The following is a 16,589-nucleotide window of genomic DNA, read 5'->3' on the forward strand; positions in this document are numbered from 1 at the left end:
TTAATTTCTAAATGACGGTATTATTCATGTGCAGTGCCAGGAATTAGAAGTGGCAGTGTTTTGTTTTGTTTTGTTTTTCTTTAAACAGATTGTAGTATTGTGTCACAAGAGACAGTAAATTTTTACACTTTTTGACCTTGTAACAGAAGATGAGACAGGTTGCAGGCATTAGGTCAAGGCTTACTTATTTACTCAAACAAGCTGTTTCATCTTTTGTTCTTAGCTATTTTTACAGAGTATTATAGGAATAGTTTAATACATTCTTTCTGTTACCCAAATTCAGGAGTTAAATCATTAAACACATTCATTACTTGAGTACAATTTGTACACTTTTCTCCACTCAGCTTTTGTCTGAGTGGTTACAGCCACTTTTTACTTAGTGCAATATCTTCATCAATGGCAACTTTCACCTTTTGGCCAAATAAAATTTTAGCAGCATACAGAACTTTCAGGAAACCCAAAACAGCTTCTGTTTGCTTCCCTGTCTCTATGACACCACTCCACCACTTCTACTGCCCCCAAAATAAAATGTTCACTTCAAGTGAATGCTTGAATATCCAATGCTCTTAGAGAAAGATCAGGAGCCTTGCAGCCACACTGAAAAAAAGCATAAAATAATTTTGTTAAAGTAAGTCAGTCACTGAAAATAAAAACTGGGGGAGTTGTTGACTACTTTGTTATTCCACTAGCCTTAGCTGAGGTCATTTTAATCTGTTCTTCTGCAGAAACAAAACAGAACATAACCAAAAAACAAAAACCCGTAAAATTCAAATTACATCCCCCCCCCCCCCCGCCCCCATTGGTGCCAAGATTTGCCGAAGAACACACTAAAATGAGGCTTGTTTTGAAAGTTTTATTGTCAGTGTAGCATTAAATCTTGTCTCAGTGTTTTACAGAAGTGAAGCTCAGATTTCTAAAGGCAAACTGAAAGAATAAATTGTGAACACCATCTTAAAGAAATTAATCTGTTATTGTAAGATCAGTTTCATTTGTCTTCCTTTCTTTTAATATTTCTGTGTTCTATGTAAAAGCTCCTTTGCTAAGGGGTAGGAGAAAAGAGTATTTGATATTAGTAAATGTGTTATTATACTAACAATTGAGCTACTGGTGCCACTGCCTCCTATTCAGAATTGACAATCATGCAGTGTTGTTTTATGTCCTAGAATAGAAAATACTTAAATTTTCCTTAAAAGCTGAGCTAACATTCTCTCCATTTCACAGCTAGTATCTGTCATGTTTTAAGAGACCAAGTTGTCAGATGATTCAGTCATCATCTTTAGCTAGTCTGGCAGTTCTGTAAGCTGTTTACCTGTAGATGGAAGAGCTAATTATCAATGACTTACAGGACTGTTATATATCTCAAGCCAGCCTTCCTGAAAATCAAAAGGTGGTGAGAAAGCAGTGTTGTATTTGACAGTGTAATGTTTTAACCCGGCAACCAGCTCAGCACTACCCAGCTTCTCAATCACTCAGGCCCTGCAGCACTGGGAAAGAAAATTGCAAAGGTAAAAAAAGTACCAGAACTTGTGGGTTGAAATGCAGTTTTGTAGGTAAAGCAAAAGCGGTTTGTGAAGGCAAGACAATGCACTGTGTCCCATCAGCAGTCAATGTGTTTAGCCTCTTCCAGAATAGCAGAGCTCATTGCACGTAGCTGTTAGTTGGGAAAGCAAACACCATCATGCCAGGTGTCCCAATTACTTGTTCTTTGGCCCAGTTTTACAGTTGAGCATGATATGATAGGTTATGGGACACTTATTTTTCCTGTTTAGGTCAGCTCCCCTGGTTCTGTCCTCTGTCAGCTCTTTATGCACCTCTAGCTTCTTGCTGGCAGAGCAGTGGGAGGAGATGAAATGTTCTTTGCTCTGTGCAGCAGAGCTTAAGTACCAGTGTGTTATCAGTGTTATTTTCATCCTAGATTCATAACATAGTACATGCTAGCTACTGTGAACAAAATTAACTCATCCCAGACAAAATCAGGACCTTATAAAGTAGTAACCTTGGTAAGAATAAAACTACCACCAGGAGGTCAGAGAAGATGCGCTCCGGTGTAGTCTCTCTTCACTTTATCCCTTCTTAGGACATTCTAATCAATTATTTTTATGCAAGCTTTTTGGCATGCAATGATTTTTCTGAAGTTTTCTGGTGTTTGGCCTGGGTTTGTGAGTTGGGCTTTTATGCCATGTTGTTATGTGTCCCCTCCTCCTTCAATTTAAATGATAAATTGTGAACTATTTAGAAGTTGGTGTTACTGACCCAACACTATTATACCAAAGCAGGTTTTGATTTGTTTGAAGACCAGTATATTAGCTTAAAGAGAAGTGGTATGCAAACTAGTGTCATGTTGGAGGATGTATTAGGTTCAGATGGAAATGAAAAATTCATAGCATACATATTTTAATAGCTTGGCTATTAAAGCATCTTTTAGCATATCTTCAGGATTTTTCTTTTTTTTAAAATGATATTTCACTGAGATGAGGAGCATTTTGTACGTCAGATGCATTTTCTGCTGGTACTTCTGTAAGTTAATTGTTCAGCTGTCCAATATGACATGCTATTTTTCATTAATAGTTACCAAGCAGTAAATATGTGCCCTGAGAATCATGTTCTTTATGAAATGCACCTATGAAACCAGTTCTTAAATGAGGCTGCCAGTGTAATCACTTATTAAATCAAAATTCTGTACATTAAAAGTAATGCAGCTCCCAAGCTGAAAGCTGGGTCTTAAGACAGATGTGAGTGCTTAGTAATACCATGTCAGACAGAGGTGCAAATAGGAATTTGTTTTCCATGAGGTGCTCTGAGCCTTCAAAGGCAAAAGTTTTAGTCTGATTCAAACCTGTTTCTCTGATCATTTAGCAAAAGTTTTTTTAATAGGAATTTCAACTGGGCTTTACTCTCTTGGGCTAGCTGTGTGATGTTTTTTTCTCACTTGGATGTAAAAATGACATATCTTCTGTGCTTTAAGTTGGCTCTAAGCTGATACCATAGGATTGCTCCTCTCCCTACCTTTTGTTAAATACAGTAGTTTTAAGAGGAGGATGCTGTGGTTGACTTGATCTTAAAGTTGAGTCATATATGGTGCATATTTTTATAATTCCTAGTCCCATTTTTTATTTTCTTTCTTTTTTGCAAACACACAAAATCACATGGAATGTAAGGACTTACCTACAATATGTCAGAAAGATAGCGTTTATGTGCTCATGAAAGATTATTATCTTATTGCTTCACAGCATTTTACTTCATATTTAAATGAGTATGTAGGTTTAATCTAGATGAGTATGTAGGTTTAATCAATAAACAGTGGCTTCTTCTCTGAGCTTTTGGTGTCTGGAAAAAAAAAAGGACACTATAAGAAAGTGGTAATAATTAGATAATGTTCCAATATTTGCTTTCTTTTAGATGTATGTTACATGCATTCTATACTAAGAGACATTGTATGCATATATTTACAGAGAAAACACGTTTTTTTTTTTTTTTTACATACGTCTGTCTGCATAACCAGTAATTAACCAGCATGCGCCATGTTACAGTCATACTTTAAGTGATGAATAGTCAAGAGGCTAAGTGGGTTTTGTACCTGTTAATTCGGTCCTGGAAATCACTGGTGGCACAGGTGGAGGATGTAATGTTGACTTCTTTTCACTGTGGGCATCATTTGCAAATTGTAGTTCAAAGTGCAGGGCTCCAAATTGGTTCCTGTTGTACAACAGCTACACTGAAAAGAGAATGTTAGGTTTTGATATTAGAACTTATTAGAGTTGCTTTATAAGAACAATAGAAATTACAAAGTGAAATTTAAGGTTTTGAACCCTTTCACCCTATACACACAAATAAAACAGATTTTTTTGTAGAAGAACTCGTGTTGTCTGCTGCAACGTGATACAATTTTGTAGGTGCTCATATTCTATTTTCAGCCTCTCATATAACTGGTTCCTTTGACTTGAAAATTGTAGTGCGTACAGTGGAATTTGCATTGCATTTCAGTAGTCCTTGCTGTTACAGTATTGCAGGTTTGGACTTCTGCAAATCAAGGTGCAAGTCTGAAATATTAGAAGAGTCTTGTTCATATAGAAATTTAAAGTACATGAACTTTGTGGTTATATAATCATTTTCCAAACAATATAGAAGTAGTAACTTTGTTTACAACTAGGTTGCTGATCATTTTTTTCTGCTGTAAAATGGAAAAATATACTACAGAGTTGATTTTAGATGAAATTATGCCCTTTCATGTACATTCGTGTATTCCAGTTCTAGTATAAGCCCCATCTGAAACAGTAAATATACAAGTTTTTATTTTCCTATAAAAATTTTCAGTATCTGCTCTTGACAGGTAAGTATGTTGTATGAGTACAGAAGTACTCATATATATTTTCTCCCATGAATACCTGTCCATTTCTGCTCCAGAACCTATCTTTATGTTTATATATAGGATTCTTAGAAAGCAGATTTGTTGGGATATTAAACAATTGGGTAGCAGCTTATTTAATTTAATGAAACTTTGATGGCGAATCGAATGCAGTCTACTAACAGAGAGTTCTCAGTGAAGCCACTAAGAACTGAATTGCTAATACCAAAAGAGGAAGAAAAGAATGTGTCCTGAGGTTACATTAATATCTACAATGATGCATATTTTCATAGTTAGAAACTTGCACAGGTTGAAGGATTAGAAAATAGTCGTACTAAACGTATACCTCTAGACTGCATATATATCTGAGTTGTTGTTATTATTTTTTTCCCATAGGATCGTAATTTTACTGCAGGTACTAAGGAATACTGAAAATGTGGTTTCCCTACAAGCAAGCTGCAGGATAGATGAAGATAATTATTTGCATTTCACAGTTACTTTGTGTTACTGGTGTTGACGCTATAAGCAACACTATTATTTTCTTCCTGTTAAAGAAATAGTCAGAATATTGCTCTAGAGTCCTCAGGAGAAGCTGCTAAACACAGCCAGCTTTTGAGAATGGCATTCTTATTACCTGTAATAACAGAGTGCTGGCATATTCCGTGTTTTTTTCCCAGGCAGCTGTATCTGAAGGGAGTATTTCATGGTTGGCTTCAGGACATTGAGACTCACTTCTTCACAAATCAAATTAGTTTTTTGGTTTAGTTTGGTTTGGTTTGGTTTGGTTTTTTGGTTTTTTTTTTTTGTCTTGTTTTGTTTTTCAGTTCTTTCTATGTCAGACTGGAAAATGACATTTGGTTTTGTTGCATACATTAGTTTCATTCTTCATTTTCTCTGTTATTGCAGCAACATGTAATAGATTTTTGTTGTTGCTGTTCTCTAAAAACCTAAAAGAAAACTCCGAATTATTATTTATTCTCTTCTTGGTTAAAAAAAATTAGAATATATATATATATTTTCTTTTTTTTTCACACAGAAAGGTATCTATCTATATTTGTAAAAAAGCCTGCATATTACCATAATTACAACAAGAACATTATAAGGAGATGGCTGATTTTTAGGTGGAAAAATCTGCTTTTCAAAATGAGAGGCCCACTAATACTTGTTAGATTTGCTGAAAATGTAATACCCTCTTTTCTGTGTTTTCCTAGAAACTTTCAGGTTGTATAATCTCTTCTTTTTTCCTACTCTTTTCAGAGTAATTCTGCAGTCCAGTGTTCAGAAAAATAAAACCTCTGAACCTAGCATTTCTGACAGTACAAACATTACTAAAAGAACTACCAGGTCTGCAGCAAGAAACAAAAGTGTAAAAAGGTGAGAGTTACCCTCTTTAAAGATCCAGTAACTGTTCTGTAGACAAATACTTTTGAGCTGGTGCGTCCATTGCTGTTAAAGGCTTTTGCCACAGTTTAATTCCTCCTCCTGAAAATGCGAAATGAGAAGCATTTTTTTGTCTTAAATTATGTACTGAGAATATACAGAACTTTACATCTTACATGATCAGTTTATGCTGCTGACTCTTTCAACTTTCAGAATTTTTTATTCTTATTTCTAATGTGAGTAATAGCTGCAGGAGTTAAGGGATTCTGGTATTAAAAAAAAATCTTGTCTTTACCAAACCTAATCTGGAGTAAAAGAAGTAAAGTTGTTCACAGCATTAAGAGTTAGATTTAGATTGCTAAATTTGTTGTGGATGACTGAAATGCACTTGTAGGGCAAATCCAGCAGTGGGTAGGTGAGGTATATAAAATGTATATGTATTCTGGTGTGAGATTTCGTAATGAGAATATCACTGATTATCTGGCCTGAATTCATTCCAGAGTTTAGGGAGATCTTAATTAGAATGAATGTATGCAAGAGTGAAAGTGTTTTTTGATGCAGAAGAATGTGGCTATGTCCGCAGTACTAATATGTTTCTTCTGCAGGCATATGTGTTCATGCCTCTCTGCAGTAGCTCTCCAAGACATTATCAAAGATGAACTTCAGAATATAACTTGATAGAATTTTCAAGTAATATTCAGTGGCTGCAGATGAACATGTCTTGGGCTTACAAGGAGCAACTTTTGAATGGATCTGCTGGGTGATGAAGATATATTTTTTTGTTAGGAAGAGAAAAAAGGTGGCAAATAACAGCAGCAACAACAACAAATCCACAATGCACAAATTCTAGTTTATGTGGGTTGCTTAGTAAATTTTGCTGAAAATTCCCAGATTTTGTGCAGTTTTTTTTCCCTACATAGCTTTTGTTTCCACAACCTCACCCTTTACTGAAGATAAGAGATACTATGAAAAATCCACTCTCCTGGGTGAAGGAAGTAGTCTAACTAATACCAGTCTGCAGGAATGTGCTAGTCAAAATTTTCATCAGCAGCTATATGAATTTTATGGATTATATTTTTTATACTTGCAACTTTTCATAGGTATATACTTGCAGTTGTGTAATTGAATGGGCATATTCAGTTCCTGGAAAACACACCTTTAAGTAGATGTTTGTGTTGTGGGAGATAAGACTACTTATCCACTGCATCCCTAAACTTCAGAGCAACGAAGATTTCAGTTATTTTGAAAGAAATGCTATACATGTGTTGACAGATTTATGACTCAGAGGACCAAGGATCAGGTTTCAAATTATCTCAGATTTCATAAAGTATTTCCTATTTTAATGTATTTTCTAAAAGTTCTACCCCAAATACTTCATTCCATATACTATTTCTTCTAACATTTGAGATAGAAGAATGTCAATGAATTTATGTTTGGACTGCATAGTCAGAGTTGCCCTAAATATTTATTGTCACAGTTCTGGAGTTCTTAATTATTGTTTTATCTTAGAGTTAATTGTGTACTCATCCCTCTAAAGGCTATTTCAGTAAGGCTGTACATATACCGGATTTCTACTTTAGTACCTTGCTGTTAATCCTGTAGGTGTCCTTTTATTAGAGTGTTTGGCAAAACCTCACTCAATTTTATTTTTTTTTAAGCATTGCTTTCTTTTTTCATGCTTTTTCAGAGACATCTGCAGCTAGGACATATTGCTTAGAGTCCATTCCAGCTTGGCCTCAAATGTCTCCAAGAATGGAGCATGCAAACCCTCTCTGAGCAACCTGTTCCAGTGCCTAACCACCCTTATTATAAAATCTTACTCCTTATATCCAATGTTAATCTTCCCTCCTTTAATTTACAGCCATCTCAGTCCTGTCAGAGCAAGCCCCACTAGAAAGTCCCTTCTTTCTTGTAGATTTTGTTAAGCTGCTGTCAAGCCCCCCTGAAGCCTAATCTTCTCTGGGTTTAATCACAGAATGATGTAATTATAGAGTAGTTTGGGTTGGAAGGAACCTTTAAGATCATGTAGTTCCAACTCCCCCTACTAAAGGCAGGGACACCTTCCTCTAGACCAAGTTGCTCGGAGTCCTGTCCAGCCTTGTTTTGAATGCTTCCAGGGAGGAGGCATCCACAACTTCACTGGGCAACCTGTTGCAGTGTCTCACGATCCTCACAGTAAGGAATTTCTTCCCAATATCTAGACTAAATCTTCCTTCTTCCAGTTTGAAACCATTTTCCCTTGCTACCTGCCCTTACAAAAAGTCCCTCCCCAGCTTTCCTGTAGGCCCTCTTCAGGTGCTGGAAGGCTGCCATAAGGTCTCCATGGAGCCGCCTTTTATCCAGGCTGAAGAGCTGCAGCTTTCCCAGCTGTCCAAACAGGGGAGGTGCTCCAGCCCTTTTGATCATCTCTGTGGCCCTCCTCTGCACCTGCTCCAGCAATTCCATGTCAAACAGCCCCAGCTCTCTCCGCCTGTCTTCGTAGGGAAGGTTTTCCATCCCTTGGATAGTTTTTGTGGCCTTCCTCTGGATACTTTCCAACAAGGCCATGTCTATTCTGTATTGAGAACTGCACATTTGGGCAGAGTACTCCAATTGGGGCCTCACCAGTGCGAAGTAGAGGGGCAGGATCACTTTCCTTGACCTGCCTGTCATGTTTTTTTTGATGCAGCCCAGGATATGTTTGGCTTTCTTGGCTGCAAAGATACATTGATGGTTTGTGTCCTGCTTACCATCCACCAGTATCCCCAAGTCCTTTTCAGCAGGACTGTGCTCTATCCTTGAATCCTACAGCTTGTATCGATAAGTATTGCCACAACCCATCCAAGTCTATGAAGTTTTATTACGTCACAGTACGCAAATAGATTGACTGACCTTTTGCAGATAAATTGAATGCAATGAAGAGAGAAATAATTAGTGTTAAAAAATTGAGATTTTATCCTAACCAATGTCCATCTTTGTCAAGGTTCTGTTGCTTTCTCTGAATATCTGACAATAACGAGGACCTTTATTCTTTCCATGCCTTGCCTGTCTCTTGTGTTCCAGAGGAAACATCTTGCACAGTTTTTATACAAAACTTTTTTTGTTGATACTCCTGGCCATCTTAGTCAATTTTTACTCTAGATTAATCACATTTTTGACCCATCATAATGCTGCATAATCTGAGTTTACCATTTCATCCTTGGACACAACTGTTGGACACTATCATATAAAATGCCCCTAGAATGATATTTCAGCCAAAATAGCTGTTTGCAGTTAAAATATTCTATTCTGGTTTTGCATAGTGATCTTAAGAGAATTTCAGTATATTGCTGATAATGTTCATTGCATTTCCATTGTGGAATGTTTTGAGATGTCAGCTGCCAAAAGACCAGTCAGTAGTGGTGGACATAACACACTGTGTCTTGTGACTGAAATAACACTGTTGTGTAACTGCGAGACATTGCATTACTAAAGCATCCTCCACAGCCTTTTCTTCTGTGGGGGGTGTCTTTGCTCTAATCTTTTTTTCTCCACTGAGGATGTATCCTGTGTAAATTTGCGAGTTACTGGAAATGAAGTCTGTCTGTGTATCTTAACAGGATGTATATGCCAGATCATTTTAAGGACAGACAGGTCATTTTCCTCTCCTTTTTCTCTCCTCACTTTCTTCCTGTCAAATCACTTTTGACAGAACAATGTGCTATATCAGCTGAAAGGTGAGTGAAATGGAAGAGGAATCTCAAAATCTTAACTCTTAACATAAATAATCATTATCTAGGCGTGATTCCAAAGTACATGAAGGACTGGAGGAGCATTCTTCTTGGACAGATAGCTGGACTAGCGGAAATGCGTAACAAACCTTTGCTGACTTCAGGATAAGAACCCTGTCATTCTGGCCAACATATTGATACTAAAGAAAATCTCAGGCCAAGTGAAACATAGTGAGGCCCAAATGAAATAGTATTCTGTTTTACCAGAGACATAGAATTATGTACATAACTAGTAGTTGGTTAAAAGTGAAATAATGAATGGTCAAAGAATTTTGTTAGGCAGAGCTTCTTATGAGAGTATGGAGGTGAAGTTGTTACAGAAAAAGACAAGTGGGAGGACAGGAGAAAATGTAGGAAAACTGTGATATAGATTCTTCTACTTCTTTTAACAAGAGAGGATTATGCTTTTACAATCTCATTTGCTTTTACTTTATTGGAAATTGTAGAAGGAGCCATCTACACCCTCGTTCATATACTGAAAATTACCTTTAGCATTTCAGAGTTTATCTATGTAATCTTAAGTCTAGCTTAAAAAATATTAATGTTTCTTTACTATTCTTTCTACTTTTCCTGCAGTCTGATACTTCAGAGGGAGAGAATGAAAATGAATACTTTACAGCAATTGTACTTAATGAAATTATGGTACTTCTAATCTTCTGTTGCTTTTTTGTGTGAAGCTGAGCCTTTCTTCATATTGTCTGCAAACACACTGGTCTGAGCTTTCTCTACACCTGATATTGCTATGTTTTTAAATGCTGTAACTTTTATCTTGTTTCTTTCTTTGAAATACAGTTTGGTTGTTTTATCTTGCCAACAATGTCAGCTTCAAATAGTTTTTTGAGTATGCGTTTAATTTTTTTTCTTCAAATATGTTCTATTTCAGCAGCCAGTCCATCACAAGAACTAGGACAGTATTGCGTTAAAATTTCAAATCGGCAAGCAATTTTGAAAGGGGATATCCAGGCATGAAGGGGATACAACTTGACACTTGATTGCAATTCTAGGAAGATTGTCTTCGGCGTCATTTAAACAGAAGAAACTTACTCACACTCGTTAAATAAAACTGGCAACATGCTTGGTGTACAATTTCTTAATTGATAATTCTTCCTCAAGCAAAACCAACAAAATATGTGTGAATTCAGACTCAGGTGTAAATACTTGAGCTCTCTATTTTGAAGAGGGCTCCCATGTATATTTGATGCATGTGTATAAAATGTGATGGCAATCAATTAGAGCTGCTGACCACCAGAAGTGGAAAAAATGGTGGGAGTTTTTAATATATGAATCTGTGTTTTTCATTCAGACTTGGCTCAGGTCTCTACTTGAGACTGAAACCCAACCACAGAGGCTTTGTGCTCATAGAATTGGTACTCTCTTGTGTTAATTGGCTTTATATGACTTTTTTTTTTTTTTTTTAATGAAGTCCCAGTGTTGAGAATACAAAGTAATTCTTGTCTGCCAAAGACTGCTTTATTTTCAGTGATTTTTTTTTTATTTCAATTTTGGAGGGGAAGATAAAAAAAAAAAAAAAGGACAACTGAAAGCTATTGTCTCATTTTTAATAGTGATAGGTTTTCAATTGTTCTTAACCACTAGTTCTTTTACCTATTTGTAATTGCTTTAAATCTGGTATGATTGTAAGAAGGAGGAAAAACATTTAAAGCAGTGAAGTGTCATTACTCTTCATATCTTCAGGTCTTTTAGATGAACCTTTATACTACCATATCTGAAAGGTAAGACTTTTTCCCCAGGATTCATTGGTAGATTTAATAATTTATGAATGTTACTGGGTTTCTGGTGTTGATGATGATGTTGTTTTGCTTGAACATACTTAATGAGTGTAGCACTTTTTTTTTTTTTTTTTAAAGAAATATACACTTTCTGTACAACTGAAATTGATAATAGAACTCAGGAGCAGATTCAGTTGGGAATATCTAATTACAATGATTACAAAACTACTGCTTACCTCAGTTAAAAGCAGTGAAGTTTTTAGAGAGTGAAATTTTCATCCACTACAAGTCTTAAAACACTGGCAACCTTCTTTCCCTTCTGTATTCACGTTATGAGGTATGTCTCAAAAGCTTGTTTTGAAGTGAGGCATTCTTGCTGCCTGGAAGCCTATAGCTGCATTTTCCTCAAGTGAGAACTACTGCCATGTAGACTTAGATAGAATACAGTTCTCTCTTCATTTTGTAACTCTTACAGAAGAAAGAAATAGAAAAGGAGACCTGGAATCATGGGATCATAGAATCCTTAGAGGTGGAAGGGACCTTTAAAGGGAATGTAGTCCAACTCCCCAGCAGTGAATAGGGACATCCACAGCTAGATCTGGTTGCTTGGAGCCTGGCCTAGTTTGGCCTTGAGTGTCTCCAGGGATGAGGCATCCACCACATTCGCTGCAACCCGCTCAGTGCCTCACTACCCTCACTGTAAAAGACTTTTTCCTTATATCCAACCTAAATCTTCCCTCTTTAAGTTTGAAACCGTTTCCTCTTGTCCTGTCACCACAGACCCTGCTAAAAAGTCAGTCCACTTCTTTCTTGTAGCTTCCATTTAGACACTTGAAGGTGTTCAGTTCATTGCTTCATTTTTGGGGCCCTCCTCTGGATGTGTTCCAACAGGTCTGTGTCTCTCCTGCACTGAGGACTTTGCATCTGGATGAGGTCGAGGTTTCTCCAGCAGAGCGTAGAGTGGCAGGATTGCCTCATTCACCCTTCCAGACACACTTTTTCAATGTACTTGGATATGATTGGCCACCTGGGCTGCAAGGGACAGTGTTGGCTCATGTTCAGCTTGCCACCCACTAGGACCTCCAAGTCATATTTGGCTGGGAATTGTAGCAACACAACATTTTTTTAAGATCCAGATTGTATTTGCAGGGTGGAGGATTTTCTTTCTATGAAGAAAGAACTATTTTCAAATGAAAGGAAGTGTTCTGTTACACTAGTGGTTTCTCAGTGCCCTTATGAATAACTGCACGTGGGTTTGAATACTTTTTTGTGGCCAAAGAAGAGCACTGAGAGAGAGGAGGCAGGATGTAAAATGTACAATGATAGCATCTATGAGTGTGTATAAATATACATATATGTTTGTATACTCCAGATTTGCAAATATGAACACAAAATAGTAAAGGTTTGTATGGTACAAGATAAGGAGCACTGAGGCTTATACCATGTCTTGTTTGTTTGTTTGTTCTTGTTTTCCACTTAATCTTCACTATCTCTTCCAATCTTCCTGGTGAGAACCACCCAAAAAACAGGACAGAACTCAACCTGATAGTGATAAAAATTTTACTTCCTTTTTTTTTTTTTTTTTTTCTTTTTACCTTCTTTGCCAAAACTGCAGCAGGTGATGTGTTGCACAAATATGAATCCTTTATTTTTGAAGGAAATTTTCATCTTGAAAATTTTTATCAGTGAACTTCCTTGCAAGTCTTAACAGGCAGAAAAATTCTGAGTTGGATTTTCCCTTTTTTAAAGTAACCAGCAAAATAATTAGTACTTCGAAGTTAATTAGAAGCAAATTTGCTTAAATTTGCACACTGCATGTCAACTCAAGCTAAACCAAAACTGTATTTGGCATGAATATCCAGTGCCGAGTATCTTGCTGAGAAGCACCTAAGTGTCAGAGTTTCAGATATTAACATGAAAGCTCTCCAAGCAGTCTCACATGGTGAATTAACCCATTACCTCGTTGTGTCTCATCTAATTGTTTTGCTTTGTCTGCCTAAGTTTTTAGTACTTTGTCTTCTATCCTTACTGCACCATACCAAAGCTGTCTTAAGTACAGTTAAGAAGAGTAGCCATGGATGAGGGAGTCCTTGGTTCCAAATCTTGTTTGAAATGTGAAGTATTGCGTGCCAAAAAGGAGCAGCTGTATGACAGCAGCGCAACAGAGCTGCTGAAGGAACTTTATTTCTGCTGTTACCAACTAGCAATTTTGGTTAAATTATTTCCACTCTTTCAACACGTGATATGGATTTTTCTGTGATCTCTGCAACATATTCAGTAGCTGTGGTATCTTAGGTTAAATTGCTAACTTCCATTACAGTATCAGTATAATTAATGAAAACAAAAAGGCAGTTCACTTTTAGATGAAGGGGTTTGGGGCGGGGGGGGTGGGGGGGGGGTGGGGAGGAGTTAAAGAAGTTAAATCAGACCATGTCCTTTTGCCCCAGGATGACAGAATAAGTGCTACTTTAAAAAGAACAATAATTATAACAAAGAAAAACAATATTTGTAGAGACTCATGCATTAAAATGGGGGGAGGAAAAAGTTACATTTGCCAACTTGTTGCACTGCAGCTTTTATATTAATAGTTTGCAGACTGTCTTATGTAAACTCGTGTGCAGACTATCAAGATCTAGAAGTCTTTGACTAATCTGTACTATTCATCCTGATTATTTTTAAATTGTATATTTCTAATCATATTTTTTTAACTTGGATTGACAGAATGGGAGTTTATTTTGCTGGAGGTATTTTTAAGATAAAGCTTCATATTATCTTGTAATATCGAATAGTTCAATATGTGTCTCATTGGAAAATAGTGCATATTGTATTTGGTTTTATACAAAATATTGAATAGTGAAAATTGTAAACATGAATTATGTAAAATTAAAAATGATCATCAGAAGTTTGTGTCTTCACTTTTATTTCCAACATTCTGAAGGAACTCAGAGCAGGACTGTATTTGTACAGTTCAGACCACTTTGTGCTCTTAGAAATAATGAAAATCTCACTTACCTAAGAAATGTTCTTAATTTAAAAGCACACATCTCAAAATATTGCATTTTAAAACCAATTTTTGGCTTTGCATTTGAGGGGACTGACTTCAGGACATAATAGTAATTGTATTCAGAGGGTTGGGATGCTCTTAACCAGTAAAAACCTACATGGTTAAACTAGAACAACTGGCTTCTAAGTTATTTTGTCTTCTCCATGTATGATTGTGTAGCACTCATTTTTTTGGAAATTGGTATAATATGAAATACCACATACAACACGGAAGTGAAGATTTCTCAAAACAGAATTTTTTAGAATCATTTATTTTTACCTAAGTTATGTGAGTTTATTTTAGTCCATGAAAAGGGAAGGGAGGAGAAGGGGAAGAAGAAGAAAAGGAGGAGAGGTACATATTATCCACTCCAGCATTTATTCCTACCTTACATATTCAAGAAAAAGCAAAGCGTGTGTACCTTGGGTAGAACCTATTTGACAGATGAGTAAACTCTCACTTGCTCCAGAAAGGGATGTTCATATTTGTTTGGAAAATTTTTATGTTTATCAGTTGTAAAGTGGCCCTTTCTATACTTGTGTGTTTAAACCACTTCTTCCTTTGCTAGTTGCCTGCTGAAGAGTGAACAAAAGGCTCTGCCTGGGCAATGTCTGTGTTTGCATGTGATCTCCACAGCAAAACACCACTAATTCTTATGTAGAGATGTAAGCATAGCACATGCACTGTATAGGTAAGGGCAAAGGACCAAAACACCATACAGAAAACAGATGAACAGTGACCCAGGCTAAAATTTTGGCAATGTTGTGCACTGCAAGAATAATCTTTTTTTACAGTATTTGTGAAGCTTACTTTGATTTGGCACTCTTCAGCCTCCTTTACAGGTTCTACACAGCCCATGTAAGAGCAGACAACACTGCAGCAAAAGTAATGTGCTGTTTTTAGAAATATTCAAGGGTGGGCTTACTGAAAACAAACACTGCAAGTTTGAAAACTAAATACCTAAGAGGAAGTGCTTGTTCTTTTATTATTACTATTATTTTATTTTTGCATGAGGAACAGGGAAGGAAATCCAGAAATTCCATCCCTTAAATAGCTGCTTTCCCTCTTAAAATTCCTTCCCAATACACAAGGCTGCTACAAATCTGGCAAAGACTACACTGCTCAGAGAGCCTAAGCAACAGCTGCTGTTGGTCACTGAGCTGCAGGTGTGTGTTGTGGCTGCACGCCAGCAGGCACACACCACTTCTGTCTCACAGCCATTTCTGAGTCCCAGCTCCTTCAACTCCCTGATCTGCCACATGCCAGTTATGCCATCAACACAATAAAAAGCTTAGTTCCAAACTTCTTATGCTAACAGAACAGAGGGAACAGACAGAAAAGTCTCCTTGGCAGCAGCTACTGTTAATGCATAAGCCCCCAAATGACAGCTGCTAATAGCAGGAAGACTGTCATTAAAGATGATGATTAAAGATGATTTCCTTGGTACTCTTCACAATGAGAGGGCTCAGCTTCCTCATTGCCCCTCCTTCAGGTTTCCTACTAGGCCCATCTTGCTTTCCTCCCACATTTGAGTTCTTTCAACACAATTCATTGTTCAGTATTCCTCCCAAACCATCATGCTTCTAGGACTGTGTCTTTACAAAATGCAGTACTTCTGGTGTCATGGTTCTAGATGCTCTTTTGTACACCTCTGCCTCTCTACATTCCAAAGTAAAATGTTTAATGTTGTTCCCATGCTTGAGGAATTCCCTCACTTCACTGAAAGCTTAATAGAAAATACCCATCCGAGAAGTTACCTTTCCTCCTTTCCAGGAACACAACCTTTGTGAGGGTCAGGAAAAACATGAGAAAAAAGCATTTGATCTGTAAACAGCTAAAAATATAACCAAACCACTCCCAAACAACAGGCACAGAATTTCTGGATTATATGAGTAGCATGTAAACTTTTTCTCATCAGAAGAGAGTAATCCAAGACCTTGTGCCTGCTACCTTTACCCTTCAGCAAAGCTGTCCTGACACTTCATTGTGTTACGCAAAACTCATTTTCCCTTGTTCAGGTAATTACTGCTGTACAAATTTAGACAGAGAAACCTTTGCTAAGAGCTGACAGTGGCTCACAGTTAGTCAGCCACAGATAAAACAGACAGCTGAATGCAGAACATTTTTTTACTCGGGAAAGCAAAAACCTTATTTGAGCCATTAAGCTGGTCTCAATCACAACAGTGCAATTAAATGTGATGCAGTGTGTAAAGCTGCTCTGTAGATTCAGCTATCTGAATCATTGCACCACAGGTAACTCCTGGAGGTTTGATGTACCTCACGTTTATTCTGAGTAACAGAGTTGAAGAATGGAAGTTGTTATTTCTTTGAGTCAAAAGAGT

The 16,589-nt window shown here is 37.0% G+C and overlaps 1 protein-coding gene and 1 long non-coding RNA gene across 19 annotated transcripts in view; one reads left to right on the forward strand and one right to left on the reverse strand.

Moving 5' to 3' along the window:
• CDC14B (cell division cycle 14B) overlaps positions 1-14,106 on the forward strand; it is a 51,233-nt gene extending 37,127 nt beyond the window's left edge. For 4 of the 16 annotated variants that reach the window (XR_014939430.1, XR_014939432.1, XM_085529040.1 and 1 more), the window contains 2 exons: positions 5,603-5,719; positions 10,358-10,562. Coding sequence is in view for 8 of the 16 variants with exons in the window: in XM_085529040.1 (XP_085385166.1) it covers positions 5,603-5,719; positions 10,358-10,397 (157 nt within the window). In the remaining 8 variants the exon portion in view is untranslated. Of the gene's footprint in view, positions 1-5,022; positions 5,137-5,602; positions 5,720-10,357 lie in introns of those variants that run through there. The other 12 variants (XR_014939433.1, XM_085529042.1, XM_085529051.1 and 9 more) reach the window with 6 other exon arrangements.
• On the reverse strand, positions 118-10,057 carry LOC107306272 (uncharacterized). 3 transcript variants are annotated; one of them, XR_001552061.3, is made up of 4 exons: positions 5,731-5,856; positions 3,578-3,715; positions 3,166-3,327; positions 118-597 (listed from the first exon to the last, which is right to left on the reverse strand). It is a non-coding gene; the product is annotated as an uncharacterized LOC107306272 (long non-coding RNA). The 3 variants fall into 3 exon arrangements; XR_014939448.1 differs by lacking the exon at positions 118-597 and adding an exon at positions 4,980-5,292 and having other exon boundaries at positions 840-3,327; positions 5,731-10,057; XR_001552062.3 differs by lacking the exon at positions 118-597 and having other exon boundaries at positions 840-3,327; positions 5,731-6,535.
• Positions 14,107-16,589: the final 2,483 nt, after the last annotated feature.

Source organism: Coturnix japonica, chromosome Z, assembly GCF_054131305.1.
Source record: "Coturnix japonica strain WE chromosome Z, WE-NBRP24, whole genome shotgun sequence".
NCBI lineage: Eukaryota > Metazoa > Chordata > Aves > Galliformes > Phasianidae > Coturnix > Coturnix japonica.